This window comes from Lethenteron reissneri, chromosome 26, assembly GCF_015708825.2.
Source record: "Lethenteron reissneri isolate LAM-NWPU_2019-01 chromosome 26, ASM1570882v1, whole genome shotgun sequence".
Lineage (NCBI taxonomy): Eukaryota > Metazoa > Chordata > Hyperoartia > Petromyzontiformes > Petromyzontidae > Lethenteron > Lethenteron reissneri.
This window is the reverse complement of record NC_083804.1, coordinates 7085156-7106895: the sequence shown is the minus strand read 5'-3', so window position 1 is coordinate 7106895 and position 21740 is coordinate 7085156. Positions and strand designations below refer to the sequence as shown.

The following is a 21740-nucleotide window of genomic DNA, read 5'->3' as shown; positions in this document are numbered from 1 at the left end:
TAGAAGCTACCTTGGTGCATCCACTTTCACGCATCTTAATTGCGCTAAAAAACTACTTTATTTGTGTGCGAAAGTCACGTATGGACAACCGATCCGTACATTGCAGCTGCTTTGCTATCTATAATTCGGTTTCAGAAGAACATCAACAACGAATATTTTTTGCCGGTATCAAAGTATGACAAAATAAGAATATGTTTTACCCTTTCTGGCAATAAAACAGGTGTTAAGATGGTCAAACAATGGTTCCTTGCAAAAGGGTTTTCATTTCGTGTTTACACATCTTAACACCTGGTTTATTGCCAGAAAGGGTAAAACTAATTATAATATTTATTCATACTTTGATACTGGAAAAAAATGTCAATTTTGTAGCAGCACACCCCGAAGCTATGAATGCCCTGATAGTGCATCGCCTTTGTACTGTTCGACTTTTCACGTCGTTCTCTGGTCTGACACTTGGTGAGACTGGGCCCGACAGAAGGCTGCCGTCTGTGGTGCAGATCATTCAGTTTCCAAGATAATGCATGTAACATTATTATCAGAGCATGTTTGTTTGCATGTTCACCACAATTACGTGTGGTTAATTCCACAAGTATGTGTGGAATTAATATTTTTTGGGTCTTTCGGTTATGTCACGTAGATGGTTCAAAGAAAATAACAAAAAAACTACGACGTTTCGATCACAACACAAGCGATCGTCATCAGGAGGAAAGAAGAGGATAGCTGCTGCATGAAGACTGTTTTATGGAATTGCGCCATTTCGGTGGATACGATCCGTGCCAAAGTCGGGTGGAAAACAGTCTGCATTGAGCAGCTATCCTCCTCTTTCCTCCTGATGACGATCGCTTGTGTTGCGATCGAAACGTCGTAGTTTTTTGTTATTTTATTTGAACCACCTACGTGACTTTACCGAAAGACCCAAAGAAAACTTTTTTTTTGTCATACTGCTGCCCTCCTACTGCGCAGCGCACGCCATCTTGGAACCACCCACAATGCACTGGGCACAGCTGGAGCGTGGCTGCCACAAAACATTGGGATAGTTTGGCAAATTTGATCGTTTCGATTTTTTTCTTTAGCAACTTTTCACGTTATATAACCCAATACATGAAATACTTAGATCACATCTGCATATTACAAATGGCATACACGTATAGGGTAAAGCATACGGTGGTTTGTTTGCACGTATTAACAAATGTAAAAGACATTTTTGCAAGCTTTTCCACAATGTTCAATCATCCAAATAAGGTTTTTTCCACTTTGACGTCCAACTATAACAATTTCGTCAGGTGAAAAATCACAGTGAGATGTCTGGCGGGAGAGAAGAGTAGCTAAAATTGGGCCAAATCACCCTCCTAAATGCGCCGCACTCGTCGCTTGTCGGAAAGCTAAGCAGGGTTCAGCGTGGTTAAACCCTGGATGGGTGTGCGGCTGTGGCAGGGGCCAAGTCGATGGCAATGCTGAGCATCAACCCCCTTGACGCGTGGCGAGGTTTCCCCTGGTTCTCCAGTTTCGTCTCCCGTAAATGGCAAACATTGCATTTTGAGATTGGCCAAGCATCCTGATGCAGGGCCCTGTTGAAAAGGACACTTGAGACTCGGGCGAGGCTTTTCTGGATGAATAATTCGCATTATTGTTAACAGTACTGAGGACTGTTCATGTACCTTCATGTAAAGACACAAGTAGGATACTTAAATCCGGGAACTCAGTAACTCGAGATTTATTTAAAAGTAGGCTATCAATTCTAACCGTTTTCGTTGAGTCGTCTCGTTCCTCCACTCGAAGCTGCTTCAATGTGTAGGCTTGGTGCTCGTGGTGAGCGAGCAGGTAAGCTCATTCATGGGTTGGTGGGCGAATTAAGGATTGATCGGTGAACAGGGTGGATGGGTGACCGGTCGAGTTGGTGAAACCGAATAATTGGTGACCCAGTTACTATGATTGAGCCTGGAAGAGAGATTGATTGAGAATACAGTATATCAGGTTTTGATTTGAAGCTTTCGTGACTGCAGGAATCCATACTCTTTGGTTCTTTCGGTAAAGTTACGTAGGTATAAATAAAATAAATCACGACGTTTTGGGCACAACACACACACGCTTTCCCACCTGATGACGGACGCTTGTGTTGCCCCCGAAACGTCTTGATTTATTTTATTTTAGACCTACGTGACTTTACCGAAACAACCAAAGAGTATCGTATATCAGGTGTTGCATGCTTGGGATGCGCAATAGCCAGGAGTACTGGCAGCACAGGAAATAATTTGTTGACTATCCGTGCGGCGCTGGGAGTGCTACCCCAGGGCCGGAAAAGGGTTCTTGTAGGCCCCAGGCACTTCTGTTTCGTCGGTCTTCAGGTAATAACGCTTCAGTTGGAACTGCTGCCCCGTGTTACTGCTACCGCCACTGTCACTCGCTTGTTTCACGCGACACTTTGTCCAGACGCTGGACAGACGTCGTTCCTGATACGTTCATTTTACATCATGGGACCTCCTTTGCCAGTACCAAAATATAAGAAAAGGTTTCCGTTTTGTTGCCAGAAAAAAGTGGAAAACCTTATTCTTATGATACGTTCATTCTTTAGTATGTGCCCGAATTCAAACGGGAGTCCACTGTGCGCCAGAGATAAGCAGCTTTAACTTGAAACTATTGAAAATGTACACCTAAAAATTAAGCGAAAATGTCAACTATTTTTTTTACTATGATATAAAAAGGATGCCGTTCAAGTTTAATAGATAACAAATTCAATGTTCTGACAGGACGACCGCATGGCGAGCGCCCTATTGCTTTACTTTCGTTTAAGCTTCAAGATGTGTTGGACAGTTATTTGAGGTGTAATATGCCCACAAATAACGTGTCAACGACTTGTTACCACTGCAAAACACATTGAAAACGAGCAGCCATATAAATATATTTATTGAAGATGACACCTTGGAGTAAATTTAAAAAAAAAATACAAACACAAGAAACACGGTCACACTTTTTTTCCGTAGGCTCTACTGGATGCCTATGTCCGGGTTTTCTCCGAGTACGCCAGATTTGAGCACATAACCAACGCTCGTGGAACTGAACAAGTATTTCAAAGTAGGACCCTCCAAAATACTAGCCTTTAAACATCGCGAGTCGTTACTGGATAAACAAAGGACATTTTGACGAGCGAATAAGCGCGAGTGGTTTTGGTGAGAGCAAATGAGTGCGTAACGGTTGAACGTTTAATAAGTGGCTGAGTTGTGTGAAAATAATCAGTGACAAGGGGGTGAATAATGCGAGTGGTTAAGTGAATGAGCGAGGAGTTTAGCGAGTGGATGATTTCACTACGAAATGAACGACGGTCTGAATAATCTCGCGGATGAATGAATGAATGAGCGAACGAGCGAGTCAAAACGTGTTGCGTGGGTGAGTCGACGCGACCGAATGGGTGAATGGCGCGTGGGTGGCTACTGAGCGTAAATAGGTGAGCGAACGAGCGAGCGAGCGAGTGAATGCATTAAGTGATTAATAGAATGCCTGAACGAGTAAGATCGAGCGAATTGGGTGGGTGGGGGGGGCAGGCACATTAGCGAGTGACTTTAGAGTTACAGCACAGGTGGTTATCAAGCAAACTTAAAGCGTGCCGACGACGACGGCGCTGCATGGGTGGCGATCGATGTCGGCGGCGCTTATGAAGATGACGACCACGATGCCTCCACGTGAAGAAGACAGGGGGGGAGGGGACGGGGGAGAGAGAGGACAGGGGGGGGCACCGCTGTGAATGGAGACCCCGGGTTTTTTTTGTTTACGGTCGTCACGGGGGTCTCGTCGTCAGGCCCGCGGTATGCGCACGTCTATGCCACGGCACGGACGATGATGCTTCTGCTGCTGCCGCCACCGCCACTGCTGCCGAGGTTTCGTCCGTTGATGCTCACTCCGCAACAAAAAAAAACACCTCCCCGTCTCGCATTCATCCATCAACAACAAACACAAACGCTGCTGTTGCTGCTGCTGCGGCTGTTTAACGCCGCACACCGGTCGCGCCTCGTCCCGTTCGGTCTCCACCAATTCTGTTTTTTAACCCGACCACGGGAAAAAAAACTTCTGCTACTGCTGTTAAATAACTCTTCCCCCTCCCTCCGAGCCCCCTCTTGAATAGTTCGTTTGTCAACTTGCTGCTGCTGCTGTTGTGGTTGTGCGACAGCATCATTGTGCAAATTTTTTTTTAAAAGAGAAACCCTCCCTTCTGCTGCTTGGGAAAGGACTGGAGGAGGAGAGGGCGATACGTGTTGGGGTGGAGGAGGGGAAGCCATGGGTGTTGTGTCAGGGGTTGGGTCACTTCAGTGGACTGCAGTCGTGTTGTAAGTTATGGCAGCTCTGGGCAGGGGAGAGAGAGAGGCGCGTGTGTGTGTTGACGTGTGTGTGTTGTTATGTAGGTGCTCGCTAACAGCACTTGCCCCGACAGTCTGTTAAGGCTATACGGGAGATCTTTGTCTTTGTGTGTTGTTATGTAGGTGGGGAGCGGTGGCGCAGTGGCCCGTCCATTCCAGCTCGCGACCAATAACTTAAAGCGGAACTGGACCTCCCGTAGGTCGACTTAGCCATAAATTGGTACTGCACCCGACTCGGTGCCTAAATATCAGCAAACGAGAGAGACAAAGGCGGCCGCGCGTGGTGCTCAAAACACCACCCCCTCGTGTGCCTTTCGCCAGCCTTAATAGGTGTTCGCAAACATCACTGGCGCCGCCGACTGTAAGGCTAATTATGGGATCGTGTTTGTGTGTATCCATGTACGCGTACACTCACCACACATCCACCAGCAGTCACCCACAAACATACAGCCCTTAGCCTGCACCACAAAGACAAACAGACTGTTGGAGCAAGTGCTGTTAGCGAGCATCATTGAAGGCCGGCACGGCACACGAGGGGTTAAGGTTGTCGAGCACCACGCCCGGCCGCCTTTGTCTCCCCCAATGGCAATGTTTACACACCGCACCAGATACTTATTTGAAGCAGAGTCGACCTGGCGGAGGGGGCCCAGGACTGGTTCAGATAATCGTCGCTGGTGTTGGCCGTGAGCTGCGATCGAACTCGTAGCGTAGTGCGCTAACCGCTACACTACCGCTCCCCAGCATTACACACAAAGGAAAAGATCCCCCGTATAGCCTTTAACCGGCTGTTGGGGCAAGTGCACGGCACGCGAGGGGGGGGGGGCAGCACCACGCACACACACACAGCCACTCCCCACCCGAACACACACGGATCTGCGACCACCGTTCATCCAACCACCCACCCACAAACACCCATTCCATAGCCTACCCACAAGAACACACACGCATGCATGCACAATTCACCCACCCACAAAACAACCACCACACGCACGAGCACATACACGGACACACACCACAAAGACAAAGATCCCCCGTGTAGCCTGCAGACTGTTGGGGCAAGGTACTGTTCGCGAGCACCCTATGAAGGCCGGCACGGCACACGAGGTGGTGGGTGGCCAGCGCCACGCTCGGCCGCCTTTGTCTCCCTAGTGGCGGAATTTATATCATCTCACCAGGTACTCATTTGAGGCCGAGTCGACTTAGGGGAGGCCCAGGACCGTTTGAGACAATCGTCACTGGAGTTGGTGGCCGTGAGTGGGAATTGAACTCGGGTCGCCGGGTTCGTAGCGCAGCGCGCTTACCGCTACACTCCTGCTCCCCACACTCTCACGAACACACGCACACACACACTCTCACGAACACACGCACACACCCACCCACATACACCCCACACACACCCTCACGAGCACACACACACTCTCACGAACACATACAAATTCCCCGTGTAGCCTTAACAGACTGTAGGTGGAAGTGCTGTTAGCGAGCACCTATGAAGGCCGGAACGGTACACGAGGGGGTGGGTGGCCAGCACCACGCCCGACCGCTTTTTCCTTCCTAGTGGCGATGTTTACACACCGCACCAGGTACTCATGAGGCTGAGTCGTCCTAGGGGAGGCCCAATCCCGGTTCAAATAATTGTCACTCGTGTTGTCCGTGAGTGTGAATCGAACTCGGGTCGCCGTATTCGTAGCGCAGCGCGCTCACCGCTACACATCCGCTCACGAACACACACACACACCTTCTTGGTTCTTTCGGTAAAGTCACGTAGAAGGGAAGTAATAAAATAATAAAAATAAAACATAATAAAACAATTCTCACGACGTTTCGGCCACAACGCAAGCAGCCGTCCTCAGGTGAAAACCAGGTCCGTCGAGGCGACAGAGTCTGAATGAAACAGCACACGAGCTTGGAGCATATATATAAGCTGGGCGCATTGACAAAGGAATTTGCATATCAAAAGGAATTTAGCATATTTATGGGAAATGCAGGAATGTGATTAGTACTGCATATGCATGTGCATTATGCAGGATTAACAGCATCAAAGGGAGCTGCAGTTACTGCTGCTGCTGCAGTTGCTGCTGCTGCAGTTTCTGCTGCTGCTGCAGTTGCTGCTGCTGCAGTTGCTGCTGCTGCTGCAGTTGCTGCTGCTGCTGCCTTATCCATTTTAATATAACACTATGTATTATTCTACCCACCCTAATGTGTATCACACTGCTATATGTTTACTATACAATTACGACACCATACATTACTCTGCACACTGCACCATGCCAGTGAGTGGAACGCGGTCTGAAAGTCACCGTAAACGTGAACACAATCAGTTAAGATCCGAAATGGTTTATTACGTCCTTCCAATGATTGCTAAGCCAGAATCCATCTTCTCGGTTGAAATTGTCTCTGTGTTTGTATATGTGGATCGCCTCATGAACGAATCTCTCATGATAGCCAGATGGCTTGCAGAGAACCTCTGTCTTGGAGAAGTCAATGTCATGTGAGCCCACTGAATTGTAACAGTGATCTGCCACGGCTGAGGTGTTTGTCCTACCGTGTTTCAGGTCTGCCTTATGTTCACGGATGCGGTCCGAGACATGTCGTTTGGTTTCTCCAATGTAACTGCTACCACAGAGGCAACTTAGTTTGTAGACGCCAGGGTACTGTATGTCCGGAACCACATCTTTTACAGACGGGACCAGATCACGGATTTTATGTACTGTGTTGAATCGGACCTGGATCTTGTGTTTAATCAGGATTTTGGAGATCTTCGTCGTGAGAATTGTTTTATTATGTTTTATTTTTTATTATTTTATTACTTCCCTTCTACGTGACTTTACCGAAAGAACCAAGAAGATGAATCCCTGCAGTCACGAAAGCTTTAAATCGAAACACACACACACCCTCACGAGCACACACGCACACGCACACACCCTCACGAACACACACACGAGCACACACACGAACACACACACAGTCCGGTCTGCAGACTGCCCCAACCCTCCGCCCCCTGGAGGAGGCTCCGAGGCTTGGAGCCAGCCCTGTCAATCAGCCGCACGGGACGGCGGTGAAAGTGATTGTCAGGAGGGAGAACATGTTTTACTTTGCACATGCCCTCTATTTGAAGAAGCTGCTCCATAAGAGGGGGCGGCGATCCGCGGAGCGCGGTTTAAGGAGGAGGAGGAGCGCCCTTTCGACACGGTGACAGCAGCAGCAGCATCTCCTCCTCTATCTCCTTCATCTCTCGGTCTCTCTCCTCTACGCGAGTCTCTGGTGTGTGTGTGTGTCTCCAAATCCGAGCACGTTGCTTCTGGTCTCGTAACAAGGCTGGCTGCCCGCGCATAACTCGGAGCCGAGCTATTACAGCCTGACGGCTTCCTTCCACGTTGCTTGCATTCTATCTCCTATACCTCTCCTCCGTCTCTATTGGTTTGCGTGCGCGTGTCTCGAGCTCCTTGTCCCCTATATCCAAGCACGTTGTGTTGCCTCTCTCGTAATAACAAGACTGCATGTCTATAACTCGGAGTCGAGCTACGCTGCCTGCCCACGACCCGTCTCCACATCCAACATCGTTCGCATTCTCCGCCGCGAGAAACGGGATGGTGGCGGTGGTGGTGATGATGATGGTGACGATCCGTCTCCGAGGACAGAGCTGAGCGACTCGGAGCGGTGTATACCACTCAAAACCACGTGGCGTTGTGGCGAAGCGGAGCGAGAGCCGTTGACGGTGAGTGGCGAAACTGCGTCTGCTGCGGCGTTTGTGAGTGAACGACCATAGCGGGCTTAACAACGCGTTCTGGTCGGCGATGCAGTGATGGATTAATAATTATTGAATATATCTGTGAGCAGCGTTTGAGTGCTAGCCCCGAGCACTGCCTGGTGGGTTGTATCTGCATTTTGCTCTTTTCATTGCGTGCAATTGGCCAAAGTATTCCAGTGTGACAGGATCTTACTGGGAAACATGGGTACATAATTGGCGTCGTTATGACCGCCCAGTAGAACGATCACTGTTGACATTCCACAGAGTGGTACCTATTTATCGACTCCGTAAGGATGATAGGTTGACGTTTCCCGAGGTTTAAAGTCGAGCGCTCGCTTCACAGCGCCGCAAATATCCGGGTCATTTACGGCTCAGCATCGTCCTGTATCAAATAAATGCACACAATTATGCGTTACCGATTTAAATTCGAACAATGTTTTAAAAAAAAGTTAGAAATATGAAATTTGGCCAACGTGTAACAGAGTCTGCGCTTATTGCTAGAAACGTCCAAAAAAACCCAGCATTTTTTAATTTCAGACCCCAAACTTTAATTTGAGGTCAATTGGTTTCACTAATTAGGGCAGGGCGCGTCAAATATAAAATAAAAATTGTGCCAAACATTAAAAACACAGGGATAAATCAGTGAACCAAGTAGTTCGCTTCCCATTAAATGTGACGTTCGATTCGATAGCGGGTGAAGAAGCCTCCAGAAAGGTTTAAGGTTTAAAGTATCCTTCTAAAACACATGGTTTGATCCGCGTCCATCGCACCCACCTCTTACACAGTGTATATATATACATAGCGCATGCTATAAAAACGGAAGTATCGTGGACACGGATTCGTTATGCCAACAGGTGCCATGAAGGTGTGAGCGAGTGGCCGGAGAGACACGGAAAAAAACACGTGTCCGTTGTAGATTGCCTTTATTGAGAGCTAAAACCTATTGGTTTTATTAGCACTTTGGAGAAGCGTAGGCGCGCTACAAATCCCACGAATCTGCTTTATGAGTTTCCGGGGATACGTCTAAGAGTGGCAAGGGACAATCTGAACCAGGCCTGGGTCTTCTCCCCCACCACCCCACCGCCTGGTCTTCGGACGACCTAAGTTATAGTCCCGTCCGACGGCTGGCTAACATCTCTGAATTCGTCCTAATACACACCACCCGCACTAAACCGGTGTGGTGAAGTATTGTCAAACAACTTCCATAAAATCAGGTCTTCATCCAGCAAATGAAGTGTCAAGGAACGCTACCAATTATTTTGTCGGTTTTACTCATCGCTGAAGCGAGTCTAAAACACGAGGCATTCATTCCATTGATCAATTATGCAGAGTAATTTGTTTTTATCACACAACGCAAACGTCGTAAACCTCTGTTGGTTTCGGGTAGTACGACGTGTTGTTTCCGATTGATGTCCGACGTTTCGCTCCACGTGAGCGCTACGCAGCACGCCTGTGAACACCTACGCCAGGGGTGGTATTGGTACAATTGCAAAACTCCACTCGGCAAAAATTGTACAGGAATTGCACGTTCGCATTAGAAAGGGGAAGACCGACTTATGGAGTATTACCGATGCAAACGCGCACATCGCGTTTCTACTACTGTGCAGGATGCAATCATAGTATGCGTGCACAGCCCCTTCTGTCAATCCACTGCTGGATCAATACCGGGGTTGTTTTACCATACTCAAGCACCTCTAGTCAGTGCAAGATGATGACGTTGGGGAGCATATACGCGGGAAGATAGTACAGTACAACATTATTTTTGCTGAACCGCCCTCTGCTGACAACGTATCCCCGCAGCAACCTATACCACCTGTTTTTGTTTAATACAGTATGCTTGGTGATCCATCAAAGCACTCTTTGCAGGCTTAAAACCGCGTAGCTTTCTAAAATCTGACGAGAGTTACTTCCCGGAATGCGCCCACTCTGGACACGAAACATATCGAAGAATGTCGTGGCACGAAAAATCGATTTCTACCTTTGACATGACGCGGGCTTGAGCGAAAGCATCTGATGTTACGTTGGGGTTTGCTTTAATTACCGTATGCTCCTGATTATGGCGCACTCATTCCCCCTTGTATTGCAAAGCGTAAGTTTGAGTGCGTCTTATAATCTGGTGGCCCTGTGTGTGTGTGTGAACAGATTTGTATATTGACACCGAGCACAAGTGTGTGGGTTGCTTCTTACTTTTTAGAGAGTCTTAACATAAAACGGTTAACGCACACAACAACACACCGCCAGGATTGTCTCAGATTCAAAGATTACGGTAACAAAAATAGTCTACACGGCAATCAATATTTGGCCGCGCAATTGAACCATGAATATTGGTTTAGGCACGCAATCTCTGAGCCAGTTTCGCCCGCCTTTATCTCATCAGCAATCAGGCCCGCTGAAAAAACCCACATTGTATCATTCACTTACACAGCAATTTGTCAATTCACTGCTACATTAACGCCCCCCCCCCCCTCCCCGCGAGTCACGAGGAGCGTTTGACCATACTTCACCACGCCGGTCAGTGCGGGGTTGGTTAAGCGGGTGTTGTTTTAGGACCGGTTCAAATATGTTAGCCAGCCCAAGGGCGATACTCAAAGTTTCGGTCACAGCACGCGCGCGAACCATTGCACCACCGCTTCACCTCGTCACCACTGCTGCTTTTATCATCATGTCATGATCAATCCACTGCTGGATGATAGCCGTCGCCATCGATTGCATATCCTACGATATAATATGATTATATTCCTCCTGGCACCTGCACACAGATCTGTTATCGTTAAGAGCGCTTCCTCTTAAAACAACGGGGATAATGTCTGTGTGCGTGTATTTGCGTGCGCGCTTTCAGCACGATGCGGTGCTGCAATCAGTGAAGTTGGACCCCCCCCTCCCGCCCCTCTCCAACCCCTGCAAACCGCTACATTCCGGCATTCAAGACATACACCCCCCCCCCCCCCCCCATCTATTCCGAGCGGACGAGGGAGGATCCATATCCTCACGCGCCGGGCCCCACTCCTCTATTTATGGTGCCCGCGGCTCCATGAACTGTGGTCGTGTGGAGTGGGCCTCATTGAACATGGAGTTGCCGCGACACTTGCTGACCTTTTGCGCCCTGCTCGCCGTGCTCATGGGCTCGCAGAAGCACCGGGGTCACTGTCGCAACCACCTGCACTTACGCCCCTCGCCCAGCGACAACCTGCCCGTCAAGGACCTCGTCGAGAACCCCGACCCAGAGCTCGACCCGAAGGAGCAGGACCTGGACGAAAAGCTGCTGCGGAGGAAACTGGGCGCCAGCTTCGACCCCGAGTTTATGGCCGTGTCGCTGCCCAAGGGCGACGCTCCAGGCCAGCAGACGAGAGGAGGACGCCTCCTCCTCAAGCCGTCGGGATCGATGCCCAACGAGATTAAGCGGCTGGACCTCGGCGTTCTGCCGCATGGCCAGAAGATCAAGATCGGCAAGAGGGCCCGCCGCAAGATCCTGCAGTGGCTGTGGTCCTACACGTTCTGCCCCGTGCTGTACACATGGAAAGACTTAGGCGAGCGCTTCTGGCCGAGGTTCGTGAAGGAAGGAAGCTGCTATAATGGGAGGTCGTGTTCCTTTCCGGAGGGAATGGCCTGCAAGCCCTTCAAGTCCGCGAGCAAGACGCTGCTGCGGTGGCACTGCCAGGGATGGGGCAGGCAGAAGTACTGCGCGTGGATACACATTCAGTACCCCGTCATCTCCGAGTGCCGCTGCGCCTGCTGAGACCAGCCCTGTAATAATAATAATAATGACAACAACTACACCAGGGGCTGCTTCATTTAAGCCGGAGCTGTTCTGGGGCCGAGCTCTGGAAATATTTCCCCCGGGGGCAAGGGAGTTGGCGGGGGGGGGGGGGGGCATAAAATAATCCATGAGAAACGAATGCCTGAATATTACAGAACTAATTATAAACGTTACATCACGGACGTTCGTCGTCCAAATACCACCTACCCTGGAAAGCCTCGCCGAGTCTCGGGACTCCTTTTCAGGAGGGTCTTGCTCAGGTGGAGTAGCCGTCGACTGAGTGTACAGGTGGTGCAACTGCATCGGGTCCCTACGGGCCGGAGGGGCCGGAGGGGCCGGATGACGTAGAGTGGGGAAATTGGACAGGGGCAAGGGGGCTCCATCTCATTCCTTGCACCAGGGCCCTTGCCAGCCACGCTACGCCACTGCTGCTGCTGCTACGTGAGGATGTTTAGCCAAATTCCGTATTGGTTGGCATCAGCAGTAGAGCCATGATCTATCCACTGCTGGACGAAGGCTTCCTCGGGTCGTTCCTATTCCAGTCCCACGATGTAACACAAATATCCATTCAGAACATGGTAGCACACAGACCGATTTCATAACTCCCATCTCCGAGGTAGACATAATGGGTGTGTGTTCCTCCTCCTCTTTAGCTGCACGTGAGAGAAAACCGCAATACCCCTGGTGGGTAGGTTAATACCCTACCACGCATAGCGAGGGTGGGGGGGGGGGTAACAAAAAACACGCAAATTCCACACACATGAATTCAAGAATCCGTTACTCAGCTGCTATCTCCTGCATCCCCGTTCCCCAGCCCTAGACCGACTCCACGGCGACTCCCAAAGCACACAAGCTCACGCAAATCACCGTCTGCGAGGTTATGTATGCGTAAGAGGCGCTGCGTATATAATTCATGATGAGTCAGCGTTGGTGGTGGCCGTGATTCACGCCTGCCATCTCGCCGCGGTGTAGCAAGTCGGTGAGCTGCAGCCACGCTGTGTGCTTGCAGTTAGGGAGGGTTACCCCCCCCCCCCTCTGCTCCCATGTAAATTGCAGGACCCTATTTGAAAGCGAGACTCTACGAAGTGCTTTTTGAGTTGAAAAAAGGACGTTCATTTTACCCATGGCTACGAACCGCATATAAATATCACGCACCAGGCACTGCGTCTATACAAATACCACAGATGACGACGGCGATGCTGACGACGCGTTATTAGATAGATGCCCGGGCGTTAACAAAGTATATATTTTTTATGTGTATCACTTTTTATGTCGTAGAAATATTTGTGCATAAAAAAAACAGAGAGATACATGGATTCGTCGTTTACTATGTGTTCAGAAACCTCACCCTGAAAAGATTGTGTAAGCCAGGTGGCACAACACGCGCGCGCGTGCTGTGCCATTGCATTACATGCGCCACGAAAATAATCAACTCGTGTAGTCTCGATTTTGGCTTGGCCAGGGAGCGGTGGCAGAACGGTTAGCGTTACGGTTGCTCTCAAAACCCGGCGAATCAGAGTTCGATTCCCGTTACACGGATAACATTAAGGTGGTGTAGTAACGTTCTGACCCGCCCCGACTGGATATCGGTGACAAGAGCCTTATAGCTCATCGTATTCTTCCAGTATAAAGATTCCGATTCGGTTTCTCTGGCGAGCGATGATCCAAACCGGTCCTGGATGCCTCCAAATCACCTTTCAACCAATTAACCCTGCAATGACCAGCGTGGTGAAGTATGGTCAAATAGCCGCCATGGCTGATACGCGGGGTGGGAGGAGGGGAGGAGGACTTTATCCAGCAGTGGATTGAAGAAGGAAACGTCTTTAAATTATTATTTTTTTTATAACGATACGGTTTAAAATGTTTTTATTGTAAAGTTAAAACGCAAGTTAACACTTTTGTCTGGAATGTAACGGTACTGGGCTCGAGGTGGCTCGGACCTTTTGTGCATAGCGGTAACGGCCGTGAAAAGGTGCAGAAAAATACATTGTACAGAGCAAAAAAAACACGACGCAAATGCATATTTATTCAATATAAAACGTGTAACTATCGGTTTAGACTGATTTAAAGTACACACACATAATACACACAACGTGTTATTTGTAAACAAGAGTATTCAGATAATTTTATGGATGGCAATATTTATGTTGCAAATGTATTATAAAAAAGCGTGTATACCATGTTCTTCTATTTGTATTTGTTATATATAAAAAAAACTCCTCCCAGGCCGCTCTTTTGGTTGTCCGTGGTTGACTTGCGGAGTGAACAACCCGCGGGCGCGGCTGCTGCTGCTGCTGCTGCGGTCGTAAACGCGCCGCCCGTATTCTCTCAAGTCCAATACGTTCCAGAAAGTAAGACGCATCTAAGACTTGGTGTCTCGTGTTAATAAAGTAAGAAAATTAGTTTTTGTTGGCACACAGACAACCGGATTATAAGACGCACAAACCAAGCCTCCGCCCCACACCCCCGAACCCCCCCCCCCAGCCCCCCCCCACACCCTCTAGCCCCCCCCCCCGTCCCCCCGCCCAAACGTTTGCTGTGCGTCTTATAATCCGGATAATATATTGTAGTGATCATGGAGGGGGGAGTTGGCCGGCTTGGGACCCAAGGTTTCCCCAAACTCGACACCTTACACGCTGCACGAGCCTGATGATTGACACACACACACACCTCTGTTAGGTGTGCGACCTCCAAAGTGCAAAATGAAACTGGGACATACAAATGGGAACAAGAAAGGATCTCACACGAAGAGAAGAAAGGAAGAACATCATGCAAAAGTTGCATTGTTCTTGAGTGGCTGCATCATTATAATCTTTAGTTTTGACGCCACCTCACAAAAACCAGGACCTTTTCACGCCTCGGGATGACGTAACATTCCCAGGACGGCAGCGATCTCGACAAGAGGACGATCCCGGGGGAAACCAGGACGGGTGGCAACCTTGCGCCTACGTGTCATTTTATAAATCAGTGCGGACGACTGTATATAGAACTACGAAGGGTCGCGCGGAACACACGCGTTGTTGAAAATCAAAATCCACCCTCGCTACGTCAAGCGGGACGCACTTTATCAATCATCTGGCGCGTGCAGCACGTAACGACCTCTAAAATGTGTAAAATGAACGGAAGTGAATTATACTCTTTGGCTCTTTCGGTAAAGTCACGTAGGTAGAAAAATGATAAATCACGACGTTTCGATCGCAACACAAGCAACCATCATCACTTCCAATCAAATCAAGATTGGAAGTGAATTGCTCCGCAAATTGGAATAGACATAGCAATCGCTGCCCACGACTGCAAAAAGAAAATAAAGTTGGCAGGACCCTCTTGAAAGAAAAAAAAATAAGAGTCAGTCATGAGGCTTTCGTCATGAAGGTAAACAAGCGTAATTATTATGATTTTGTCAACTCAGGAATGTGTCGTGAGGAATTCAGGTTTGTAACAACCACGAGCAGGAGTGAAATGTATCCTTCCAGTAATTTACAACATGCGCATTCATTTCGCACCATACATAGTCAACCGCGCTAATTCGGAGGTTCGGGGAACGACTAACTATACCCAAAAATAAGTTATAAATAAATTAGCTTTCGATCTAGATCATTTAAAAGTGCAAAGCTCCAGTGGCTTCCTAATATCAGAAGAGCGTCCCCAGATGGCCGCAGAAGCGCATCTGAAAGCGCGCAATGCAGTGGCCGACTTTGTTCGTTAGCCAAGAGCCGCTGCTGCGAGGATGACGACGAGATCAACAATGTGTGTCGTTCATTTTTGGCAAGCGCTGTGTGTGTGCATTGAGTGCCCCCCAAAGAACGTGTCCGTTCGGACACCGGAAGCCAATAGCGCCCCCTGCAGCTCGGCTGGAGTGAGGGTTTATAGGCGGCTTGCGTTAGGGTCCATGTTTTATCGGTGGATGGCTCAAAAGGAGTATAATGGCAGGCCCTTGCGGGGTGTCCGAATACTCCCCACATTTTTAGATATGGCTAAGGAGATAACCCCGTAACATTTTATGGCGCTGTTCCACAGTCAAAGACAAAAAAGCACGCTCACATACACCAGGCAGCACACCGTTACCAGGTAAGGCCCACGGAGCTATATAGCTATTTTCAGAGGTGTGGACTCGAGTCATGTGACTTGGACTCGAGTCAGACTCGAGTCATGAATTTGATGACTTGAGACTCGACTTGGACTTGCATAACAATGACTTTGTCCCACCTCTGAGGTGTGGACTCGAGTCATGTGACTTGGACTCGAGTCAGACTCGAGTCATGAATTTGATGACTTGAGACTCGACTTGGACTTGCATAACAATGACTTTGTCCCACCTCTGGCTATTTTTAGAAGCTTGGCCACACATTATAGCTCAACGAAATAGCTTAGCATGTGGAAAACAACCAAGTACTCTAAAACGGAAGTTTCTAAACGGAGCAATAGAAACAGGAGGACCCGGAGAAAAATCCACGCGACCACAGGGAGAACACGCAAACTCCAAATATACAGGCGTCAGGGTCGGGATTGAGCCCACGACCGCCTGTATACCAGGCGAGGAAGTTAACATATCACCACCGCTGCACACACGCACAACACATAACACACAGGCAGCACACACGCACGGTCAATAGAAAGTATACACGGATATCTATTCAGTGTCAGCAAACTACACATTTAGAACAACATAGCCGAAGATCCCCCCGTATAGCCTACCCAGGCTGTTAGGGCAAGTGCTGTTAGCCGGCAAGACGGACGAGGAATTAGTGTGACCAGCACTGCGCGCGACCGCATACATCACCCCCCCCCCCCCAGACACAGTACTCATTTGAGACCAAGTCGACCTAGAGGATGCACAGGACCAGGTCAGATATTCGTCTCCGATGTTGGCAGTGAGCGAGAATAAAACTCGGGTCGCCGGGTTCGTAGCGCAATGCGCCACCGCGATCCACACTCACCACACACACTCACCACACACTCACCACACACACTCACACGGCGTCATCCTCTGGTTCGTGGGCACAAGACGCCTTACCTGGGGCTGAATTAAAGGGACACCGTAGTGAGACGACGTATGTCTGCGCGATCCCTCGTGAACACTGCACGGCACATCACTCCAAATGCGCCCGATCTCACCGCATCCCAGAAGCGAAGCGGGTTTGAGGCTGGACAACGCGTGGACGTGCACAACAACTCTGGCGTGCGCGATGCGGCGAGCCAGCAGAAGGCGATGCAACAAATGTCATTGTTGGACAGCGACCTCTTGATATTCGCGGTTTACCAGCCGCCCCCCGTGAAACGGCGCAAATATTCATGCTTAAAGCTTAGGAGAAAAAGTGTAGATCGGGGGGCATTAACATTACGTATATATATATAGACTGTACGCAAATATTTATTAAACGTATATTGTATAATAGTATCACGGTATTTTAATAGCGCAAATATCAATGAATACTGTACACGCATGAATATTATTCAGTACGTAATTCCAAAATGGCGTAGCGTTGGGGCAACATTCGCACCTCCGATGAGCAATGGTTGGCTACGTACGGTGCGAAAAAAGTTCATCTAACGTACAAACATCCACGCTGCTCCCACGCCTCACCACTTCTTGTCGGGTAGTCGCGAGCTACGGTCGCGAAAATCCTAATGTCACTGCAATAAATCCGTCTCGAATACCCAACACCGATATTCGAACGCCTGCGAATATCAAGGTTTGGGGGGGGGGGCACTTGATTTCATTGTTGGCCACATTTCCATATGCTTGTCCGTACGGCTCATGTTAATGCAGAGCTGTAATTTTACATGGGGGTGGTCGAGCCAGATACATTTCGTTATGAATAGTGGTGATGTCTCCTTACACGTGAGACGGGCAGAGTCGTCGTTATACGTTCCATGGTTCTTAACGAAACTTGTATTTACTACTATAATGAGCCAAGAATGTCTGTGTCCCGCGTGTGACGTCACTCCATGTCGACCAGCCCCCTTCATTAATAATCATGAGCAGGTGACGTCACTCCACATCGAACAGCACCCCTCATTAATAATAATCATGAACAGGTGACGTCCTCCAAATGGACACCCCCCCCCCCGCCATTCATAATAATTAGCGGGTGACGTCACTCCACATGGGGGGGCGAGGCGCCTCCTCCCCCCTCCTCAGCGTCAACTCACAACCCTCACTACAAAGGCAGAACCCTCACGTCACGCGATCTCCGTAACACGATTGAGACATAGAAGTAAAAAGGACGTCATGATGAACAAGGGATTATAACCTTTAATGAAATAAGTCTGTCACCGCGGCCTTACAAATTGCACACGAATGGATGCAATGAATATCACGTCGCGGTCTGTTTTTCGCTTGCAAGTTTCATATTTACTGCAATACACCCGTCCTTGGACGGGCAAAAGGCGAGTTGTATCAGGTTAGGCCCACCGCGCTGTATAGCTCCAGAAGCGACCTGGCCACAATTGGATAGTTCAACAAAATGGCTGAGCATGTGGCAATTCACAGCAGCCAAATATTCCCCAAACGCATGTTTCTAAACTGTGGAGAGAAAAACAGGAAGTACTGGGAGAAAACTCCACGCGATCACTGGAACAACATGCAAACTGCAAAAAAACAGGCGTCGGGGTCGGAATCCAGTCCTGCACACCAGGCGATGTGATTAAGATTCTGCCACCGTGACGTCCTGTTTTGAGTGACCAGTCAGCAGCACACCTTAACCAGTTTTAAATTTTGGTAGGAACCTCCTGGTTACACCAGCCCACAGGGGATTATTGTGTCCGTCGTGCAGAGAGGGGCTGGTCACCCCGTGGTGCCCTTATAAAACGTATAAAACGTTTAACCTACTCACGCCGGCTTATATGCCCGACTGTGCGGGCGGGCACATTTGTGGAATACACCACGCCGCCGTTGACCCTGTTCCATTGACCGAGCAACCCAACGTTCCTACCAGCTCCCTCCGCAGGAATGTGTTCCATCACCAACCCGCATCGGCCAGCGTGTGGGAGTAGTCATAACACGTTCCTTCGGAGTGGGCAGGTAGGAACTTGGTTGGACAGCGCATTCGTGCACGACAGAAAGCTCGCGGTCACGTGACGCACTTCAACCAATCCGGGAGCGTACATGTTTGGGAGGGGCTATGCACGACAGACACATAATCCCTGGTGGGCAGTGTGGAACTCTTGTTCCTACCTGTATAACTGCCCTCCCTCCTCCTCCTCCTCTCACTCTCTACAACCCCACCTAAACCACCCGAAGACCAGCACGGCGTGGAGAGGAGAGGCCCGCATCCAGCAGTGGATTGGACAAATGCGTACACATTGTGCATGTACACGAACACACACACACACTGCACGATGTACGAGCTCAAAATCAATTACACGGCTTGTAAGAATGCAATCGCCCCACTGTGTAACGGGGCAACGCCGTTCCCGTCCCGTTCATTAGCAGGGAGGACGGCGAGTGCCCGATCCGCGTCCATCAAAACACTTCCCCGCGCGCGCCGCGCCTCGTTCTTTTCCGTCGCGCACTCAGAATCCACGCACAAACACAATTCGTTCGCGCCACGCAGACAGCCCTGTGGCGTCGGGGGTTTGGATGGAGCTGGAACGGACTAAGCGCCCAGCCAGACCCCTGCTGAATACTCAACCACGCTTCTAAAATTATTAAGTTTAAAACAAAGGTCCCAAAAGGAGTACATTTGTGCAATGGGCCGTCGCAGCATGTCTTCATATTTAGACATTCACAAAGAGCGCCAGAGCAGATTGTACGAGGGCGCCGCGGTGGTGAGATGTTAACGACCTCGCCCGGCACTCAGGTGGTTCGTAGGTTCAATCCCGATGCCTGTATACTTGGAGTTTGCATGTCTCGCTCCCCGTGGTCCCGTCGCTTTTTCGTCGGGTCCTCCGGTGTTTCCCTCCATATTTAGAAACATCGTTTATAGTAATTGTCAGCTGGTATACATTTCCACATAAGCCACTTCGTTGAGCCATCATTTGTGGCCATGCCGCTTCTCAAACAGCTGTATAGCTCAGTGAGCCTTACCTGATAAAACAAAAGATAGTTGGTTGTCGTGTCAGGGTTGTAGCAACGACTCCTTCCAAAGCCCACTTACTTGACTTCAAGTCAATGTTTCTAACTTGCGTGTTCGTCAATACACGTGTTCCACTTTCGATCACCGAATGCCATTTGGGAGCATGTGCAACATCCCTCTGTTGTGTATTTTTATGTTTTTGTAAAAATAAAAGATTCCAAGGGCCCCAAGTTTCTGATCCACGCGTCACAGTAGGTAATGAACGGTCACTTAAAACGCGGTCTTATTTGGGCCCACTGGCATGTACGTTACACTAAATCACCAGCAAGGCTGAGGGCCATACTATTTCCACCACGTGACTGTCATTGAAAAATGTATTGCCATGTTTACATTCCCCCCACCTCCACTGCGATTAAATGAATCGTCACAATTTAGAGTGACGAATTGATACAAGAATACTAATTTTATATCGTTTTTAGTCATTTGTCTACCCACGCTGCCACCCCCCCCCCCCGTAATGTTCGTACAGCTGCTGTGTTCACTCCGTTTATCCGCAATCTAACGTTGGCATATTACGGAAATTGGCATCAACCGTAAATAATCGAGTCTAAAAACGTAACATTCTCGCCAGAATTGCTTTTAATCGATAATGGCTGTTAAAATATGATGATTACGACGCTGATTGTTGCGTGGACGGTACGTAACAATGCAAAATTCAGAGTTCCAAAAAAGGCGGGGGACTTAGAGAGTTATCTCAAAAAAGTTAGGACTTTCGCGCCGACCGACAAAGGGAAGGCATACTATCACGACGTGGGATTGAACCGTGAAATCTCACGTGTACCACAAGCAGCCGCTGCGCAGGCCACGTGGATTGTTGCAACGGAGGCGTAGGCGAGTTCTTCGTTTAGCCGTGGTGAGATCATGGCTGACGATTAAACGACTGGTAGGCCCATCTGATGACTTCCCACACAGAGGTCTCTTTGCAAAAGACTCTCTCAGGGCAAGTTGGTGCTCGACCGACGGTTGTTACTTCTAGTGCTATTTTTTTTAAAACTGGCGATTCGTATTCTTGCCTGAAACCACGTGTTTCAGTTGAATTGATTAGGATTCACCCTGTGAGCCATTCGGCTCTTGATTTGGGTTCAACCGCAACAAACAATAAAATTACAAGATACACCTAAAATTCGTTGTACACAAATCTGAACATCACATACGTAAATAATAAAATCCTACAGAAAAAGCACAACCCGTCCATGCTGTGTACAGAAAGTGCAAAAAATTCCATTTCGATGTTTGATCCCAATAACAATCATAATACAATATAGATACAAATTGTAAGTATAAATCTATACTAAATAAAAAAAATCGGGCCAAACCAAGCCCCTCTAAAACTTACTAAAACAATTCTATATAAACAAGCGCACTGTACCACCGTTGTAATTTTCCTTGATGAAAGTACATCAGAACTGCGTTTCTCATTGCAAGCGAGATGGTTAAAGATGAACAATTTGTACAGCCCATAGCCAATCCACTGCTGGATGAAAATCTCGCCAATCTTTTGTCGGTCATGGAGGGGGAGTTCTGACGATGCTTCATCGCGTTGGTCAGTGCGGACTGGTGCACACATCATACACATCCACAAGCAGTGTAGCAATAAAACATAAGAACAATACATCATTTATCATTTAACATATTACAAATACGCTTAATTCATTCAGCATTCACACAGGACAGGCACATGCCTCACAATAATTATTTCCATGAGGGTACTGCTAAGTTTGCCTTTTTGAAGAAAACAAGAATCAAGAAAACATGCAGACACGTTGGGAAATAGTCGTCACCAGGGCTTGATTTTAGCCGACAGT

General features: G+C 48.7%; 1 protein-coding gene across 1 annotated transcript; it reads left to right on the top strand.

The window, feature by feature from the left end:
- Nucleotides 1-7369: 7369 nt before the first annotated feature.
- On the top strand, nucleotides 7370-14073 carry LOC133347574 (noggin-2-like). Its single transcript, XM_061559944.1, has 2 exons — nucleotides 7370-8067; nucleotides 10940-14073. Exon 2 carries the CDS (start codon nucleotides 11132-11134, stop codon nucleotides 11834-11836), a length of 705 nt encoding a protein of 234 aa, XP_061415928.1. The 5' UTR covers nucleotides 7370-8067; nucleotides 10940-11131; the 3' UTR covers nucleotides 11837-14073.
- The last annotated feature ends 7667 nt before the right edge of the window (nucleotides 14074-21740 follow it).